Raw genomic sequence first — 17,748 nt, 5'->3', positions numbered from 1 at the left:
ATGGGAGAAGATATTTGCAATGAAGTGGGTGGAACTAGAGTGTATTATGCTAACCAAAATAAATCAGTCAGAGAAAGACAAATATTAAATGATTTCACCCATATGTGGAATTTAAGAAACAAAACAGATGAACACAGGGGAAGGGGGAAAAAAGAGAGAGAAGCAAACCATAAGAAACTCTTAACCACCGAGAACAAACTGTGGTGGATGGAAGGGAAGTGGGCTGAGGATGGATAAACGGGTGATGGGTATTAAGGAGGACACTTGTTGGGATGAGCACTGGCTGTTATATTTAGAATCACTGAATTCTAATCCTGAAACCAATATTACAGTCATGTTAACTAACTATAATTTAAATAAAAATTTGAAACAACAAAAATCAAAAATAGAAAAAAAAAAACCGAAAAGCAGAAGCAGAACAATAAACACAGAGAACAAACTGAGTGATGTCAGAGGGGAGGAGGATGGGGGTTCAGCAAAATGGGTGAAAAGAAGAAGGAGATATAGGCCTCCAGTTATGGAATGGAAAAGTTACAGGAATTAGAAGAAGAACATAAAGAATAGAGTCAATGAAATTGTAACATCAATGTAATGGGATAAATGGTAGCTATATTTGTAGTGAACAAAGCATAATGCATCAACTTGTCAAATCATGAAGTCATACACCCGAAACTAATATAACACTGTGTGTCAACTATACTCAACTAAAAAAAAAGAAAAGAAAACCCATAATCAGAAAAAAACATGTAAGTTTTATGTAAAAAAAAAAGCTATAAATTTTATGATCCAGCAATTACACTCCCAGGAACATATCAACATTAATGCATTCATATGTTCATCCAAGGACAAGTACATAAATTCTCAAGACTTTTCACAACAGCCCCAAACTTGGAAACCGCTCAAATGCCCATCAACAAAAAGGGAATCAATATAAAGTATGTTATAGTCACATAATGGAATTCTACATAACAATAAGAATGGCTGATCTACACAACATTAGGCCCAGCAAAAGAACCCAGACACAGATGAACACACACTGTAGAGTTCCATTAATGTAAAAGTTAAGAATAGGCAAATCTATGATCTCAGAAGTCAGGATTTATAAAAAGGTAGCAATCAGAAGGGGCATGAGAGGCTTCTAGGAGCAAGGGAGGTTAAGCGGCTTTGAAATGATGTGGTTCTTGATCTGGATCCTGGTGACACAGGTGCATTTGGGGTATGAAAATCCATTGAACTACGTACTTAAAAATAGTGCACTTTTCTGAATTGTGTTGAACTTCAATAAAGAGATAAATATTTTTTAAAAATTTAAAAAAATAAAAAAAGAAAGTTGTGTAGAGTGAGAGTGGAGAAAGTGGGCCATAGAAGAAACTAGTATATTTACAAATAAAACACAGCTTTTATCCCACAGCTTCTGTTAGACCACCTATTTGTAATTTTTCTTGCATAGCTACCACCCTCCTCTACTACTCTTTACTGACAGCCATGGGGTAAAAGGCTTCCAAGTACACTGTGGGGTCTGACATAAATGAACATTTCTGGGCAACATTTCTGTTGAACCTACATTCAGAAATTTGCCAAGAAGCCCACACCTCATTGCTTTCCTTCCATGTTTGTCTCTTCATTAATAAAACACAGTGACTCTAAACACAGGAAAGTCCAATGGAAGAAAGTCAAGCACAGTCCACGCAAAATCTTCCTGCATTGTTTTCAGCCAATCAGCATTGGCTTCCAAATGTTCTTATTTTATTTGACAATGAAGAAATTATATTTTCATTGTCAAAAGTGGAGACTCTAGATTGGTTAACTATTAATTTGAGATGATAAATTATATTCTAATTGTGTACTTTACAGATTTGGCAGGGAAACATCTAACCTCAACATATAACTTCTCTTGAAAATGTCCAGTTTTCAAATAATGATTCACCATATTCACAGAAATAATTGTTAACTCTGATATTACATGTACTTTCTCAAAAATAGGACACATGACTATGGAAAATATTTATATTTGATAACATTTCGTCTGATTTATGTGTTTCTTTGGTGAACACACAAGCATCAAGATGTCCACTAGCTGTGAAACTATCTGGCACACATAAACATCAGTAAGAGGAAAATATGATTTTGTAATTTGGGGGTTGATAAAATACAAATTACAATAGATTGCACAGGATTTTAATGGAGGGAGTGAGGAGGTGCATGGATATCTGCTATACCTATTCTCTCAAGAAGTAGGATTTCATAATGGTCTGGGATTACAAAATAATTTCACAGGAGAACTTTTGAGCTTTGGAAAGAAGGGTACTAGCATTATATTATTATGGCATGTCTACTTAGTTTTCCAAACTTATAGGAAAATCTATCATTATATTGTAACCTTTTCAATCAAAATGAGAATTTTATATGGCTTTATCTTCCTATTTACTTATTTATTTTTAAATACTTATTTACTTATTTGGAGAAAAAGAGAGAGAGAGAGAGAGTGAGGGAGGGGCAGAGAGAAAAGGGGATAGAATCCAAAGCAGACTCCACGCTCACTGCAGAGCCCATTGCAGGGCTCAATCTCATGACCATCAGATCGTGACCAGAGCCAAAATCAAGAGTCAGACACTTAACCAACTGATCCACCCAGGTGCTCCTACCTTTCAATATATTTAAAGTAAGGTATTTTATTATTGCCAGGGAAAGTACAATGTATTAAACAGTCAAAAAATCAGATAGAAATAAGTCAGTACTCTTACATCACTATATATATTTCATATATGCATATCGGCACAATTTTTCTTTTATGTCTGGAATAGCCAAGAAATTGAATAAGTTTATATTCTACTGTGTAAATGAAAGTTTAAACTTATTATATATAAAAAGTGAAAAAAGTAACCCTACTATAATCAGACATATTAATAGGAAGATGTTGGCAAATACATTATCAAGACGAATCAGAATTCAGTGACATCAGTTTATCTTCAAAGAGATAGCTTTTCAAAAACTAATCATATCTTTGTGGATAGAATTTCAAGGAAGGGCATTTATTTTGGGTGTCAGAGAGGTCACAGAACTAGAGCATTTACTAGAAACTGGTAGTTCAAAAGTCTGAAACACTTAGGGATTTTCTCTAGATTTTGGTAAAACAAGAATCTGCCGGCATAGAAGTCTCGTCCCGCTCAATGCCATAATGATTGCTATTTCTATCAGTCCACTTAGACCCTTCCAGAGGCAGTCACTTCCACATACAATTTACTCAATGCTTTATAAGTAAAATGACTAAATAATTTGTTGTTCAAATCAGGACAGTGTTATGAGTGAAAGGGGACACTATTAATAATTATGCCCAGATAACAGATATGCACCATGACTGTCCCAAATAAACAAGGACATATAGTCATCCTTTTTCAAGACTTCCTGTACATGGTTGAAAAAGTTATTAGAAGTTTTTTATTTTGAGTTGAAATCTGCTTTTTTTTTCAATTTTAAACCAGGGGCTAATAAATATAATGTGTTTTTATTCATTGATATGAAAGTTTCTCAGATAACGAAATCCAGCCTCTTACTCAATTCTCATTAAAGCGTCTCTAAAAGACAGACATCTAGGCTCTGTTTGAATATTTCCATAGACAAGAAACTCATTGCATTGCAAATCAATTCATTATATTTCTGGAAAGCTTCTTGGTCGAGAACTTAAAATTGTCTGCTTATAATTTCTTATCTTCTGAATCTATACAAATGCCTGAGCTTTTCCACATAATATCCCTTTTTAGTAAAAACATTGCACCCTCTCTTACCTTATTTCTCAATCAGAGCCCCCCCTTCTTTCCACTGTTGTTCGTATATCATAGATCGAAGGCTAGTTACATATAGTTACATCTAATTTGGAAAGTTCATTTTGATCAATTAAATAACTTATTCAGACACTTGAGATCTATGTTCTTTAATTCCCATAAGAATTTTTTATTGGAAATATAATTAAATTGTGCTGAAAGAATAGAATTTCCTAAATTACTAAGTTGTGAAAAATTCCTAAGTTTTCAAATTTTTTTAACTGAGATGTTGTGCCAAAAATGTGCAGTTTATAATACAAAACAGTTTAAAAATTAAAATAATGTCACAATGGAGCTCATTTAGTAATGACAATTCTGACAGAATAACTTTCAGTCATAAGAACACCATCACTATAATTTCATTTATCTTATTTTCAACAATATACATTAGAAAAGTTTAGCTGTTAGATATATTTTATCGTTATTTCCATGTTTAGAATATGCCTTAATTCAAATGACTAATATCATGTATTATTTAAAATTTAACTTGCTCAGCCCAACTAACCAAAGATAAATGCTAATCTGAGATCTTCATTGTTTTGTCACTTTAAATCTATTTGTAAAATATAACAATTTCTTGCGGTGTCTGGGTGGCTTAAGCATCCAACTTCGGCTCAGGTCATGATCTCACAGTTAGTGAGTTCAAGTCCTACACTGGGCTCTCTGCTGTCAGCATAGAGTCCTCTTTGGCTCCTCTGTCCCCCTCTCATAGTCCCTCCCCCTCCTCCTCTCTCTAACACTCTCTCTCTCTCTTTCTCAAATATTAACATTAAAAAAATAATCTCTTAATTTTTGTTCATGTCTCTTGCAATTAAAACATCAATACTTCTATGGGGCACCTGTGTGGCTCAGTCAGTTGAGTGTCCGACTTCGGCTCAGGTCATGATCTCACGGTTCATGGGTTCGAGCCCCGTGTTGGGCTCTGTGCTGACAGCTCGGAGCCTGGTGCCTGCTTCTGATTCTGTGTCTCCCTCTCTCTCTGCCCCTCCCCTGCTCGTACTGTCTGTCTCTCTCAAAAATAAATAAATGTAAAAAAATTTTTTAAAACATCAATACTTGTAGGCAATTAATACAGAATTACTACTTACCTCATTGATTATGTGTTAATAAATCTATGTGTATGTGTGCAAACGGTCTAAAGTAGAGCTTTCACATCCGGGGGCTCATAGATGGTTGTCAATATGGTGGCCACCTGTCTTAAGGCACTGACAACCCCACATTAACTATAACTACTTCATATTAATGCTGCTTCTGGTGAAAACATGCAAGAGGCCTATTTGTTAAATAGGCATCTTACCTGTTCAGAAATTGTTTCTACTTTCCTTTGCAAAACTCTCACCCTGTCTAAATCACCTTTCCATTCTGGCCTAGAACTATTGCCCTACATTCTTTTCTGCCAACGATTAGCTGCAAAGCTCTCCTTAACTTATAACCTCATTGAATAAAGATAACTACTAAAAATAGTTTTTATTTTCTAGATAATTTGTGTTAACACGCTAAAGGAGAGCTACTCCCAAAAGACTGTAAGTTATTAGGATGCTAAGGTAATCTATCGTTAGTAGTTGTTTTTTTTTTTTAAATGTTTATTTATTTTGAGAAAGAGATAGAGAGTGAACAGGGGAGGGGCAGAGAGAGAGGGAGAGAGAGAATCTCAAGCAAGCTCCACACTGTCAACATGGAGCTTGATGCGGGGCTCAAACCCACAAATTGTGAGATCATGACCTGAGCTTAAAACAGAGTCAAAAACTTAACCGACTGAGCCATCTAGGCACCCAATGTCATTAGTATTTAATGTCTGGTAGGCTAGCATGTGGCTAGTTCCTTTTTGTATTGTTTTATTTTTGCCAAGAATTATTTTAAAGAGCCTCAACTTAGCACACTGAGTTTAATCCACATTCTATCATTACTGGATCTAGAAAAGGCTGTGTTTCCTAATTCTCTAAAAGTTATCTTTGACTCTGCTCACTCTCCTAAGAGTATATGTAAATAAGTAACTGTTATTTAAAACAGCTAAAGATGATGATAACATAGAAATCCAGGTAAAGATAATCCACCAGAACACCTAATGCAGGGGACTTAGCCTGAGAGCATTTAAAACAAGAAATCTGCAATTTGAGAAAAAAAAGAAAAGAAATCTGCAATTTGTAACCATCTGACCGCCAATAACTTTATGTAAATGACTGCTGCTTAGTGTCAGAAGGAGCTCTTCAACTGAGGTAAGAATTAGAATCAACATTTAATGTAATTGATTATATAAGTGTTAAGCTGTTCAATTTTAGTTATGCTAAAATTATATAGTAAAATTGGGGCACTCTGAAGATCACAAGATGAAAGTAGGTATGGGAAAACCTCTGTATGCACCTGAATCATGTTTGATCCATATTTAATGCTCTTACATCAATAAAAACTCTTGGCCAACTTCTGAGAGTAAAAATCCATCCATCTTACACAAGTGTTCTTGATCATTTACACCAATTTGAAAAACATTGTAATGTCCTATTCTGACTAGTTGAACAAGCTTTAAGGAAATGAAAATTAATCATGAGCATCCAATCTAAATGAGGTAGAATTTACTTACTGGAAACTTCAGAATATTGCAGAAGTTGCACACACACACACACACACACACACACTGATTAGACTAGGGCTATACATTTTTCATTTAAAGATGAACCAAAAACTAAAAGTATGAATAATTTTGATATCTAAATCCTAGGAGGTAGTGATAGTTATGTGAATAAATCTATATTAGAGCTTAAGTAATATTTATTCACTCTAGAAATACTTGAAACTACTCAGATTTGGTAATGATAAAATTATTTCAGGGACTAATTATCTGAGTTGTTGATTGGTTAATCAAAGACTCTGAGGGTACAATGATCCACCCTTACTGTTCAAATTCAATATTTTTGTAGCATTCAATAAACATTATTTATATAATCTGTTTATTAACTTTATGGACCATGAATACAATTCAAGATATTTGGAAATAATTACTGTAATGGGAACTGATATAATCATTTAATAGATTTATTTAAAATTTTAACTGTTGTAACTGATTAGCTATAGCTGATATAACTATTGAAGCTAATACTTTTATATATGTTCCACGGATAAAGATGATAATACTTTGCATAAGGAGAATTATCGGATTCTAGCATTCTACTTCCATTTATTTCCCAGAGAGATCACAGACTATTTAAAAAAAAAATCCTGCACATTTTACTAACCTCAAACTTAAATCACTCAACAAACATTAGTGGGGTACCTAAAATTTGCCAGTCTGTTTTAACACAAAATAATCTCTAAAGCCATAAAGGTTAAGCCAGCCAGATTTCACTTCAACAATTAAATTCTTTTTTAAGATATATTTTTATATACAAAAAAATTACAACATATGCAGTCTGGGAGAAAATACTTGCAGTGTATATAACATACAAAATATTGGTTACAAAAATACATAAAGATCTATGAATATATAAAAGGGAAAAGATATCCAATAGTAAAGTGAACAAAAGTTATGAATAAAAAGAAGAAATCCAGGTAATAATAAAAAAGATGTTCATACCTAGTAGCAACATGAGAAAAGAAACTAGATATGTATCAATTCTATATGCAAATATAAATAAATATACACATATATATGTGCACACACATATCTATGCAAAAATAAAAAGTATTAAAAATCTGGAGTGGTGATATCATATCATAAGTGCTCAAGAACCGTTGGTGGAATAATGGTTACAATCATTTTGGATGGAAGTTTTGAAAATTTCTACCAAAATACAAATGTACATATTCTTTGATTCACTAAATCTACTTGTATGAATATATCTGGATAATGATAACAAATATCTAGCACTAATTGAGTGTTTAATGTTGCCAAGCATTGTCGAAAATGCCTTATATATCTAGTTGTCAATTAAGTCTCAAAAATCTTTATGTGGAAGGCCCAATTATTATAAGTCTCATTTACAGTAAGGAAACTAAGCGCAGATAAGTTAAGTAAATACAGAGAGGGGTTATGTGGAGCCAGGACCTGAAATAATCCAGGTAGTCTGCTACCAACTCTTTTTTAGGTTGCTATGTTGTTTAGACAAATCCTACCAGGTTCAAAAGATACTGCTTCAAGAACGCTTCTGTAACTTATAATAACACACAACCACAAGCCGACAAATGTTTGTCACTATGGGTATGATTAAATAAGTTTTGATATATCCATGCAGTACAGTATTATTTAGTTGCAAGGTAGAATGATATAATCTTATGTGAATTCTGTGTAAAACATTATAGGACAAACTATATAGTTAAAAGAAAGGAAATTAAAACAGTATCTATTATATGATCTTATTTACTTAATATATGTATATATGTCTATATATGTATACAAATGCATAGGAAAAGGATTTGAAGGATAGGCACCAAATGCTTCATAGAGGGTTATTTTGGAGCAGGGGGACACAGCAGTGGTGACTGAAACATATATTTTGCCTCTGACAAATATAATAAGAAAAAATTGAGTTCAATGAACTCTAAAAACAAAACCAACCAACCAATCAACTAACCAAACAACAAATATAGTCTCTTTATTCACACAGATTAGTGGAGGGAAGAAATACTTTAAAAATGCATAAATACTACAACAGGGGAGGCCATTGGAGTCCCCGCGAAAACGCTAATAAACATTACACATGAATCATGAATGTCGGTGGATGATGATGGCACTTTATGCAGAGGTAAACTCACTCATTAACTCATCAAATACTATTAACTCATCAAATACTATGTTAGACATATGCAAAACTCTAAAAGCTGGAGGGAACACATTGAGACTTTAGTTCCACATGGTTGGTGTGTGGAAAGCTAGGGTTGAAAATAGAGGACGAAAGGCTGGGTGAGCATCAGATCTGGCCACATTCCAGATTTTTGACTTTCTGTTAAGTCATTAAAAGTTTGGTAGGTAAGTGAGAAATCAAATGAAATTTAGTTTCAGGAGCGTCCTCGAGCAACATGGTAAAAGTGGGTGAAAAGTGGGCAAAGCTTTGAGGCAGGAGGACCCATCAGGATGGTCAGGAGTTTCTCTGGATTTAAGATGAGTGGAAGAACAAGAATAACTGAACGGATTTGAGAAAACTTAGCAGGTAGAAGGGAAAAGACTTAGAGATTCATTTGATTTTGATGCTTATGAGTGAGAGTAGAAATCAAGGAGAATGTTGGTTGTTCACATAAGTATCCCTTTTAAATCTTGACAGTGTATTCCCCATGTACTAAGCACTTAATTTCATTTTTTATTTAAACTAATTAATTGTGATGATATAGGCAGTTCACTTTTTAAAGGCAAAAACAACATCTTTTCTGTGTTTGTACCCTACCTACCTGGCACGGTGCAGATCAGGAATTTAATAAATACCTACCCAATGAAGACAGAAGCATGAAAATATCATTATTATAAAAGAAACACAAATGAATACCCATAAAATACCAACAATAAAAATTGACCTAGTGTCTTTAATTAATTGTAGCAAGGAAAAACAGCTGTCCACCCACAATACCAACAATATTGAGTATAGCCATCATTCCTTTCTTCCACATTTAGCATTTCACAGTATCAACCAGATACATGAATTATGTGCTATTACAATCAAGCATATTAAAATGATTTAGAATTTCCTCCTCCTGATATCCTATGCACTTGGTGAGAACATGGTTGGTGCTGCTGAAGAAGTGTTTATTAATAAAAATACAAAATTCACAGGTGCAAATGTATTTTATGTTCAGAACTGCCGCACTCTTTAGAGATGAATTTATGTTAACCCAACCAAAAACTGATATCCCTGGACTATTATTTAAAAAAATGTGCATGCTGCATATTTTGTGGAGAACATCAAAACCTGTGCTCATGAAATCGGCCTGGAACCACATTTTTATGACTCAAAAAAGAAATTAGGACCTACATTCAAAGGGCTGGTTATTAAATATTGTATCTTCAAAAAACCAGCATGCTGAAAAACATTGGTATTTCATAGATAAAAATTTCAAGAGATAGAAAGGAACATACATCTTAAACTTTCATAATGATGCAAAGATGCTTCTAACAAACGCTGCCTCTGATGAACTGACTTTTCTAAAGTATTTTTAAAAGGTTAACAGATAGAGTTAACCTTCAAAATAAGTTCAAGGACGTGTTGCTAAATGTGAGGTTTCTGTTTATCTGGAATACAGATCAAAATGCTACAGAATTGCCAAAGGAAAATAAGCTGTTTTCCCAGTCACATATAAATACTTTTAAAGGTATGTTTGGGGGATCTTCAAATTCTATTTTCAATTTGTGTCTGCTCAAAACAAGAGCACAAGTGGTTCATTAAGAAAAGGAAGAACAGGGGCACCTGGGTGGCTCAGTCAGTTGAGCCACCGACTTTGGCTCAGGTCATGATCTCACCATCTGTGAGTTCGAGCCCCACATTGGGCTCTGTGCTGACAGCTCAGCGCCTAGAGTCTGCTTTCAATTCTGTGTTTCCCCCTCTCTCTTCCCCTCTCCCACTAGTGCTCTGTCTCCCTGTCTCTGAAAGGTTAATAAACCTTAAAAAAAAAACTAAAAAAAAAGGAAGAAAAACTGGAGGTTATATAAGGACAGCTTCTTCTAATCACCATGTCCTTTGATACACAGTTAGAAATCTATCTCCCCCCAAAAGAAAATCAATATTTACAGAGCATCCAGCATTTCAAATACATGGTTAGTGTTATGACTACACTGTATTTTAAAGTTCTTAAGCTTTTTACCTGTGACTGATAGGAAAAAAATGTGGGCATTTATAATGGGTTGCTCTGTGAAGAGTGGTTTCTGCTGACATCACTTCATTTCAAAGGATTTGCTAGGACAATCACATTGCCTCCAGCTGTAACAGCCCAATTACTAGTAAAAACTGCCTCAGACTTTAAGAGCCTACAGGGCTTTAAAAATCAATGATGCTTTAGTATTTGCATCCTCAAAAAGGCAGCCAGAAAGCAAACTAAACAAGTGTTGAAAATGTATTCTTCAACACTATTTCAAAGTATTTCTATTCTTCATTCATATACCCATTTGGGAGACATAATTAGATACAGCCAGCTCTATCAATATTGCCAATGGCTAATGGGCATAGGCTGAGACAATTAGGATGTACAGTAAATATTTTGCAAAAAAGTCAGATAAAGTAATTCACATACATAGTTATCTATACATCCCATTTTAACTTTAAATTAATGGGGGTCATGAGAAAAATAAAAATCAACATGTGTAAAAGTAGTCATATTTTAAGCTTATGGGCTCTTATACTATGCTGCTCTATTGCAGAATGTTATTGTTTGTCTAAATCGTGCCTGTTAGACTTTTATATTAGTCCTGGAAGGTAGGATTATATTACTGTGTGTGTCTATAGTTATGCTGTAATCATAATTCCCTAAGAACACGAGTAAACCAATGGAACCTTCTTTTCGGAGAGGAAACTCAGATATATGAAGAGTACCGTTAAGTACCTATAAGTACCTATAAGACATCACAGATATATGAAGAGTACCTTTCATTTCCCTCTTATCAACGGGTCCTAAATCAGGGGTTAGATCAGGGAAGTGGGTCTTTACTCAGGGGTTAGGTCAGGGAAGGAGGACAAAAGCTTCCAATGTGCTGCAGTTCTTGTGAGGAGTTTGGCACAGATCAAACATCCATGGAGAATTCAGTAGAAAAGAAGAAACAAAAGTGGCTTCCCTTTAAAGTGCATTGGTCATTCCCTTTAGTCATTCATTGGTTCTTCTAATTATTCAACACACAGTTTTTCTAGGACTGTAAAATGACAGGAAAGTTGCTAAACACTGTAACTACACGTCTCTGAACTACTATGGATAAAGAGACAAGTAATAGACAAAGAACAATATGGCACACGGTAATAATGGATTGGCTGTGGTATTAAAACTATAGGGAATACACTTTTGAGAGAGAAAGAATACCAGTCTTTTCAAGACAGAGCTGAAGCATGAAACCAACCAATAGGCAGTATTTTATAGAGTATATTGGAAGGAAACAAAGTTGTCAGAATTCAATTCATAAAGGCTCAGCACTTAAAGATCACCCTTTGAACAAATGTGTAAGAGGAGAACAAGATTTTTTTAATAGAAGCCTTGGGTGTAAAAAATGGGAGTCTCTTCACAAAACATCTTGGGCAAATTAATAGATACATAAAGGTCCTTCTAGAAAGCATTATAACATTTTCCTTAGCCCACTTATTAAGGAAGTTTTGGATAATTAAACAGAATTCAATATAAGCTTTTTAGAGTTTTTCATAAATACATGTGTGTGTTTGTGTGCGTGCATGTATATCAGAGTAAAGGATGTAAGTCTAAGTGTAGGTGTGCACGCATGGATCTCTCTGCTATCCCCATACACCACCTTCTCTCTTTACAAACTTTCCTTTTACCCAAGGAGATTAAAAACAGAATCCCAACAATTCTGGATGATAGCAAAGAAATCCATGATGTTGATTTTAAGAGTATCAGAGACGATCAGTAATGACTAAAATAGTCATTCACTCAAAAAAGGCTCACCACCATACAAGTGACAGAGTCTTGATTTCCCCAATAAAACACATTTTATCTATTTTTGGATGATCAGAAAGCTGTCTAGGGCTAGAACTGTTTTTGACATCCAACTCTAGTTTCCAGCTTACTTCCTTTCCTTTTTCACTGACAAGCAATTTATTGTTTTGTGTTTTTGGTTCTTCCTTCTTGCCCATACTACAGCAGGCAGGTTCCATGCTTGGCCACGCTGACAGTCTCAGAGACATACAAAAATGCAAACGTCCTGAAGAAGTTCCTAGATATTTTCAGCATATTCCCCAAATGTCCTTTTCCTGCTTTCCAAAATACCTTTTTGGATTTAAATAAGCCCATTTCATAAGAACAATAAGCTTCCAAATGATAGCTACGGTTTCCAGAATATACAAACAGTCCCTGTTGAGTAACATAAAGTCAATAGTTCCAGAAAGCAAGTGTTCCTTTTTACCCATTAAACTCTAAGGCTTTCATTTCATTACAGTTTGAGAAATGGTTCTACTATTTATCTGCCTTTTTCACTCAATGGGAAATTATACAAAATCTAACACATTGCTTTTTACAAATAATATTCATCATGGGTGACTACAATACACATGGTTGCAATTATTCTCAAATACTTCTATTCCTGAATATAAGTTGTATATAATCACACATGGCACATTTCTTTCTTCCACTACTCCTTTCTTCGTATTTGAGCTTATATATTTCTACAAGTAATGATTTGAGTTCAGAAGGCATTATCAAAAGAAAATGAAAAGGTTATATAAATGTCACTGCCTTGCTACGAATTTTACATGTTCTTGCCAAATGCGACTCTAAATATCTGGACTGGCTTTCTACTGTAAAGAGAAATACATCTATGCGTGAAATAGTGTTCCTGACAATAGCTTCTCGACATGGAAGAGGCTTGAAAATGTGCAAGAAAAATCCTTCACCTAATCACACATTTACACATGCATTGCTCTCATTTTTCTTTTCTATAGTAATACTGGATCTTAATAAGGAAATTCATACTGCTCATTGTCCCTTTATCTGTAGAAGAAGAATTTTCACAGCCGCATATATACTTTCAGAAATCAGAGCCTGTCGGAACCTAAACTGGTGTTTCCAAACCGTTCAATAGATTATAATGTAGGAGAGAGGATGTAAGCATGAATTTTTGGTATTCTTGTGGGTTACATAATGATGACATTGATGACCACAAGGCCTATGCATAAACTATCAAAATAGAATTTTAAAAAATTATTTTATCAATACAGTTGAATTTCCATTGTATTAATTTATGTTTCTGTCTCTTTGTCTAAACTTTGAGATCTTGAAGGCCCCTATGTCTTCTCCTTGTTTGTATCTTCTCATAATGTCTCATGTTACTTCCTTAGAAAACAACGCAATGTCTCAGAGGTTGTTTTTTTAAATAAGTAATACAGCTATTAGGAAAATTCTAGAAAATTATAAAAATAAAATCATTCATAATTACTCCACTCAGGTATGGGATTTTTTTTTCACACTTTATATTTTTCTTCTTTTTTAATGGCTAGTAACATTCTTTAAAACAATTTTTAAATTCTTTATTGAAATATATTTTCCCGGGGCGCCTGGGTGGCGCAGTCGGTTAAGCGTCCGACTTCAGCCAGGTCACGATCTCCCGGTCCATGAGTTCGAGCCCCGCGTCGGGCTGTGGGCTGATGGCTCAGAGCCTGGAGCCTGTTTCAGATTCTGTGTCTCCCTCTCTCTCTGCCCCTCCCCCGTTCATGCTCTGTCTCTCTCTGTCCCAAAAAAATAAATAAACGTTGAAAAAAAAATTAAAAAAAAATATTTTCCTTTTAATTCATTTCAAATAAATTTAACAGTAAATGCTATGTTTTACTTTAAAAATTTAAAAAGATATAAGGAAAAGAATAAATTATTCACAATCCTATTATCCAGTGATAGCTTACATTTACCTCTATCTCCATACCTACGTTTTGTAACTAAAGTAGGATAATATTTTAGTATCCTATATTATGCTTTTCTACATATCTATTAATGAGTAATTTACTACATCATTTAATATTCTTTAAAAAGATAAAGTTTTATATCTGTGTAACTTACCATCCTATATCTTTAGGAAATAATTTAGGCAGTAGGGAACATCTCTGTTTAAATGTTAACAAAATTTCTTGCCAACTTATCCAACTTTATTTGGGAAATAAGGAAACAAAGGCTTACTTCTTTTAAAAATTTTTTTTTTCTTAAATTGAGCTGATACATATTAATTAAATTTAGATCTCTCTGCTTGCTCCACTTTTCTGGCATAATACTTGTGCCAGAAAGAAACAAAGAAAAAGGAATATTTAGCCATTTGAGATAAGTATAGTCCTTCTCATTTGATATGAAAAATGACTTCATAGTACTACCTTCTCAAATACGATTTTCTGTAATATTATGGTGATAAAATACATTTTAGTTAAACTGGTGGAATAGTAGCAATAATGAAACACATATTTAGCATGTTTAATATTTTATTTTTCCCTGCAGATGAACAAAGATATTAGAATTGTTTACCTGGGGATATGATATAGAAGAAATCTTTAAATTCATCCATCCAAACTTCTGCTAGTCTCCTGTTGTTTTTGTTGATGACATGACCAGTGCCACCAGGGAAAGTGTAAGGAGTTGCCTTCCGAAAAACATGACCAACATGGGAGCAAGTCACAATCTCCAAAGAGCCTCCACATTGCCAAATCTGTGGAAAAAAAGCAATCATATCTCAATCATTGTACATAATGCAGTAATAATGTCTGACAAGGAACTGAGGCTAACTAAGGCCAGATCTTTAGATCTTATATGGCTCAAGCAAACCTCAGATGGACACAAAATTTAGAACTGGTATACTTAGCTTGGCAAAGGATTCTAATTTAGAAGAACTTGATATTTGTAAATATTGTAGTGTTGGACTTGTAAGTTTCAATTATTTTTTTCATTGCCTTTGTTAAACTACCAAATTTTCAGTTTCTAGTAGTTAACCTAATCGCTACTTAATAGTATTTAGTGTCTAAACTCTGCTATGAATTAATGAATTTATTATACGTGTTAGATGTCATGGTAAATATCTAAATTTGTTTAAAGCAAAATCAATTATACTCCACTCATTTTACTCCAGTCATTTTAAATGACTGTCAATTTCAGCTATCATATACTGCCAGAATCTTACACCTTTGGATATAGTATTCTTATTAAAATGTGCTAGGACTCCTTTATATCCACTCACCATCTATGCGTCCTTCAATATCTATCTCCAAGATCACTTCTTCTAGAAGGTTCTGTAGGGAGGTTTTGTAGTTGTGACTTTGGTACTTTAAACATCCTTTCATGAAGAACTGATTACACCGTCTTGTAAGCAATTGTTTACTTCACTATCTCTTGTTCAAAACTGTAAATTCTTAGAAAACATTTGCCTATATTTCTTGGTGTCCTAGATTTACTGTGCAGTTGAGGCTAATTATTAAGTATCCCTAACACATTTATTTCTATAAAATTACATTATTTAGCTACAGGTTATACTAATAGCATATGTGTATATGCATGCTATCTATAAAATATACTAATACACACACACACACACACACACATATATATATATATATATATACAAACATAGAACACACACTCGTATGTGTATGTTTATTACATACATGTAATATATTGCATATGTGCTACAGGTTGTTTATCCCAATAAACAAGTCATAGTTATCATTATGTATTGGAAGCATTGTTCTTTTTTTAATGTTTATTTATTTTTGAGAGAGAAAGGGAGAGGGAATGAGTGGAGGAGGGGCAGAGAGAGAGGGAGAGAGAATCCCAAGCAGACTCTGCATTGCCAGTGCAGAGTCCCGTGCAGGGCTTGAACTCATGAACTGTGAGATCATAACCTGAGCCGAAATCAAGAGTTGGATGGTTAACTGACTGAGCCACCCAGGCTTCCCTGAAAGGACTGGGTTTTATATGGTAATTAACATTGTTCTTTTAAGGAGAACTCCTTATTTTTGAAAGATAAAGTTTTCTCCAGTTGACCTCTCAAGCAATATTCATCTTATCTTAGAAGAGGGCTGTCGTTGAGCTCGGGTAGCAGTAGAGACATTCAATTTACCAGAAGATGGAAGATGCTAAATGACAAGTTATATTCATCAACCGGCTTGTACATGTGTTGTACATTGCATTACATGTGCAATCTATTCTTTCTCATTTTCTAACTGTCAAAACACCATAATGCTAACAGGAAAGAAGTTTCAGCCTAACCTAAAATGTAAGAATAAAATATAACTGAAATACAAAAGAAGAATGGAACTCGCTCTTACCCTCAAGACACAGGATAGAGCTTTCTTAAATAATCAAAGTATTTAATTGATTGGTAACTCTCTCATCTTTGTAGCATTAAATGTATAAACCTTCTTGGAATTATGAAATCCTTACACTGTTCTATTCCATTAAAATTGAGGAAGTTGATCCTTCTATCAAAGACAAATCAATACTTTTGTGTCAGTCAACTTTATGCCTAACTCTGTCTTAAGAACTTCACTGGTCTGGTTCTCCCTTTGATTTTTACCTGAGATGTTGATAATTTTGCTCCTTACTACACTATGACTACCTTCATATAATATCTGTTAAAATCTCTTATCTTGTTTCTTTTATGTTTATTTATTTTTTAGGGAGAGTGACAGGGTATGATCCGGGAGTGGAATCTGAAGCAGGCTCCAGGCTCTGAGTTCAGCACAGAGCCCCATGTGGGGCTCCAACTCACCGGTCAGATGCTTAACTGACTGAGCCACTCAGGCACCCCAACCTAAAATCTCTTATCTTTCAAATAGATTCTTAAAGAGATAAACAACTAAAAAGATTACAAACCCAACAAAAAGTTCTTCCCTTGGTCCAAAGTACCTCATTTCTGTTTCCTCTCACTGTAAATTAGCTTCAAATGTTTATTGATATGCCTTGTTTCCCTTCCTCAATTTTCATCCATCTCCCTATGCATAGTGAAATGCTGTTTGTTTTTGCAGCTCCCTCAAAACTGCCATGGTGGAAAACACAAACTTTTCCCTTGATGAATATCTATCTAGCTGACCCTCTCTTAGATTGTCTTGCTTCCCTCCCAGTACTTCAATGTTTACGTATTTTCACTGTAAATATTTAAATGTTAGCCTCCACCTTCCTTTACTAATTCTCCAGGTGGTCTTATTTACTCCGACGACCTTACATAGGATCTGAATACTCACAAAGTCAACAGTGACATCTCAGCTCAGACCTCTCCTCTGGGATCCAGAGCTGAGTATCCAAACATTTACTGGGTATCTCCTCTTGCGTG

At 34.4% G+C, this 17,748-nt stretch overlaps 1 protein-coding gene across 3 annotated transcripts in view; it reads right to left on the bottom strand.

Annotated features, from left to right (window-relative positions):
* GALNT13 (polypeptide N-acetylgalactosaminyltransferase 13) overlaps nt 1–17,748 on the bottom strand; it is a 550,480-nt gene that overhangs the window by 159,328 nt on the left and 373,404 nt on the right. For all 3 annotated transcript variants that reach the window (XM_043576749.1, XM_043576748.1, XM_043576751.1), the window contains exon 9: nt 14,952–15,132. In XM_043576749.1, coding sequence (XP_043432684.1) covers nt 14,952–15,132 — 181 coding nt within the window. The remainder of the gene's footprint in view (nt 1–14,951; nt 15,133–17,748) is intronic.

Source organism: Prionailurus bengalensis, chromosome C1, assembly GCF_016509475.1.
Source record: "Prionailurus bengalensis isolate Pbe53 chromosome C1, Fcat_Pben_1.1_paternal_pri, whole genome shotgun sequence".
NCBI lineage: Eukaryota > Metazoa > Chordata > Mammalia > Carnivora > Felidae > Prionailurus > Prionailurus bengalensis.
This window is presented reverse-complemented; position numbering and strand designations above follow the sequence as displayed.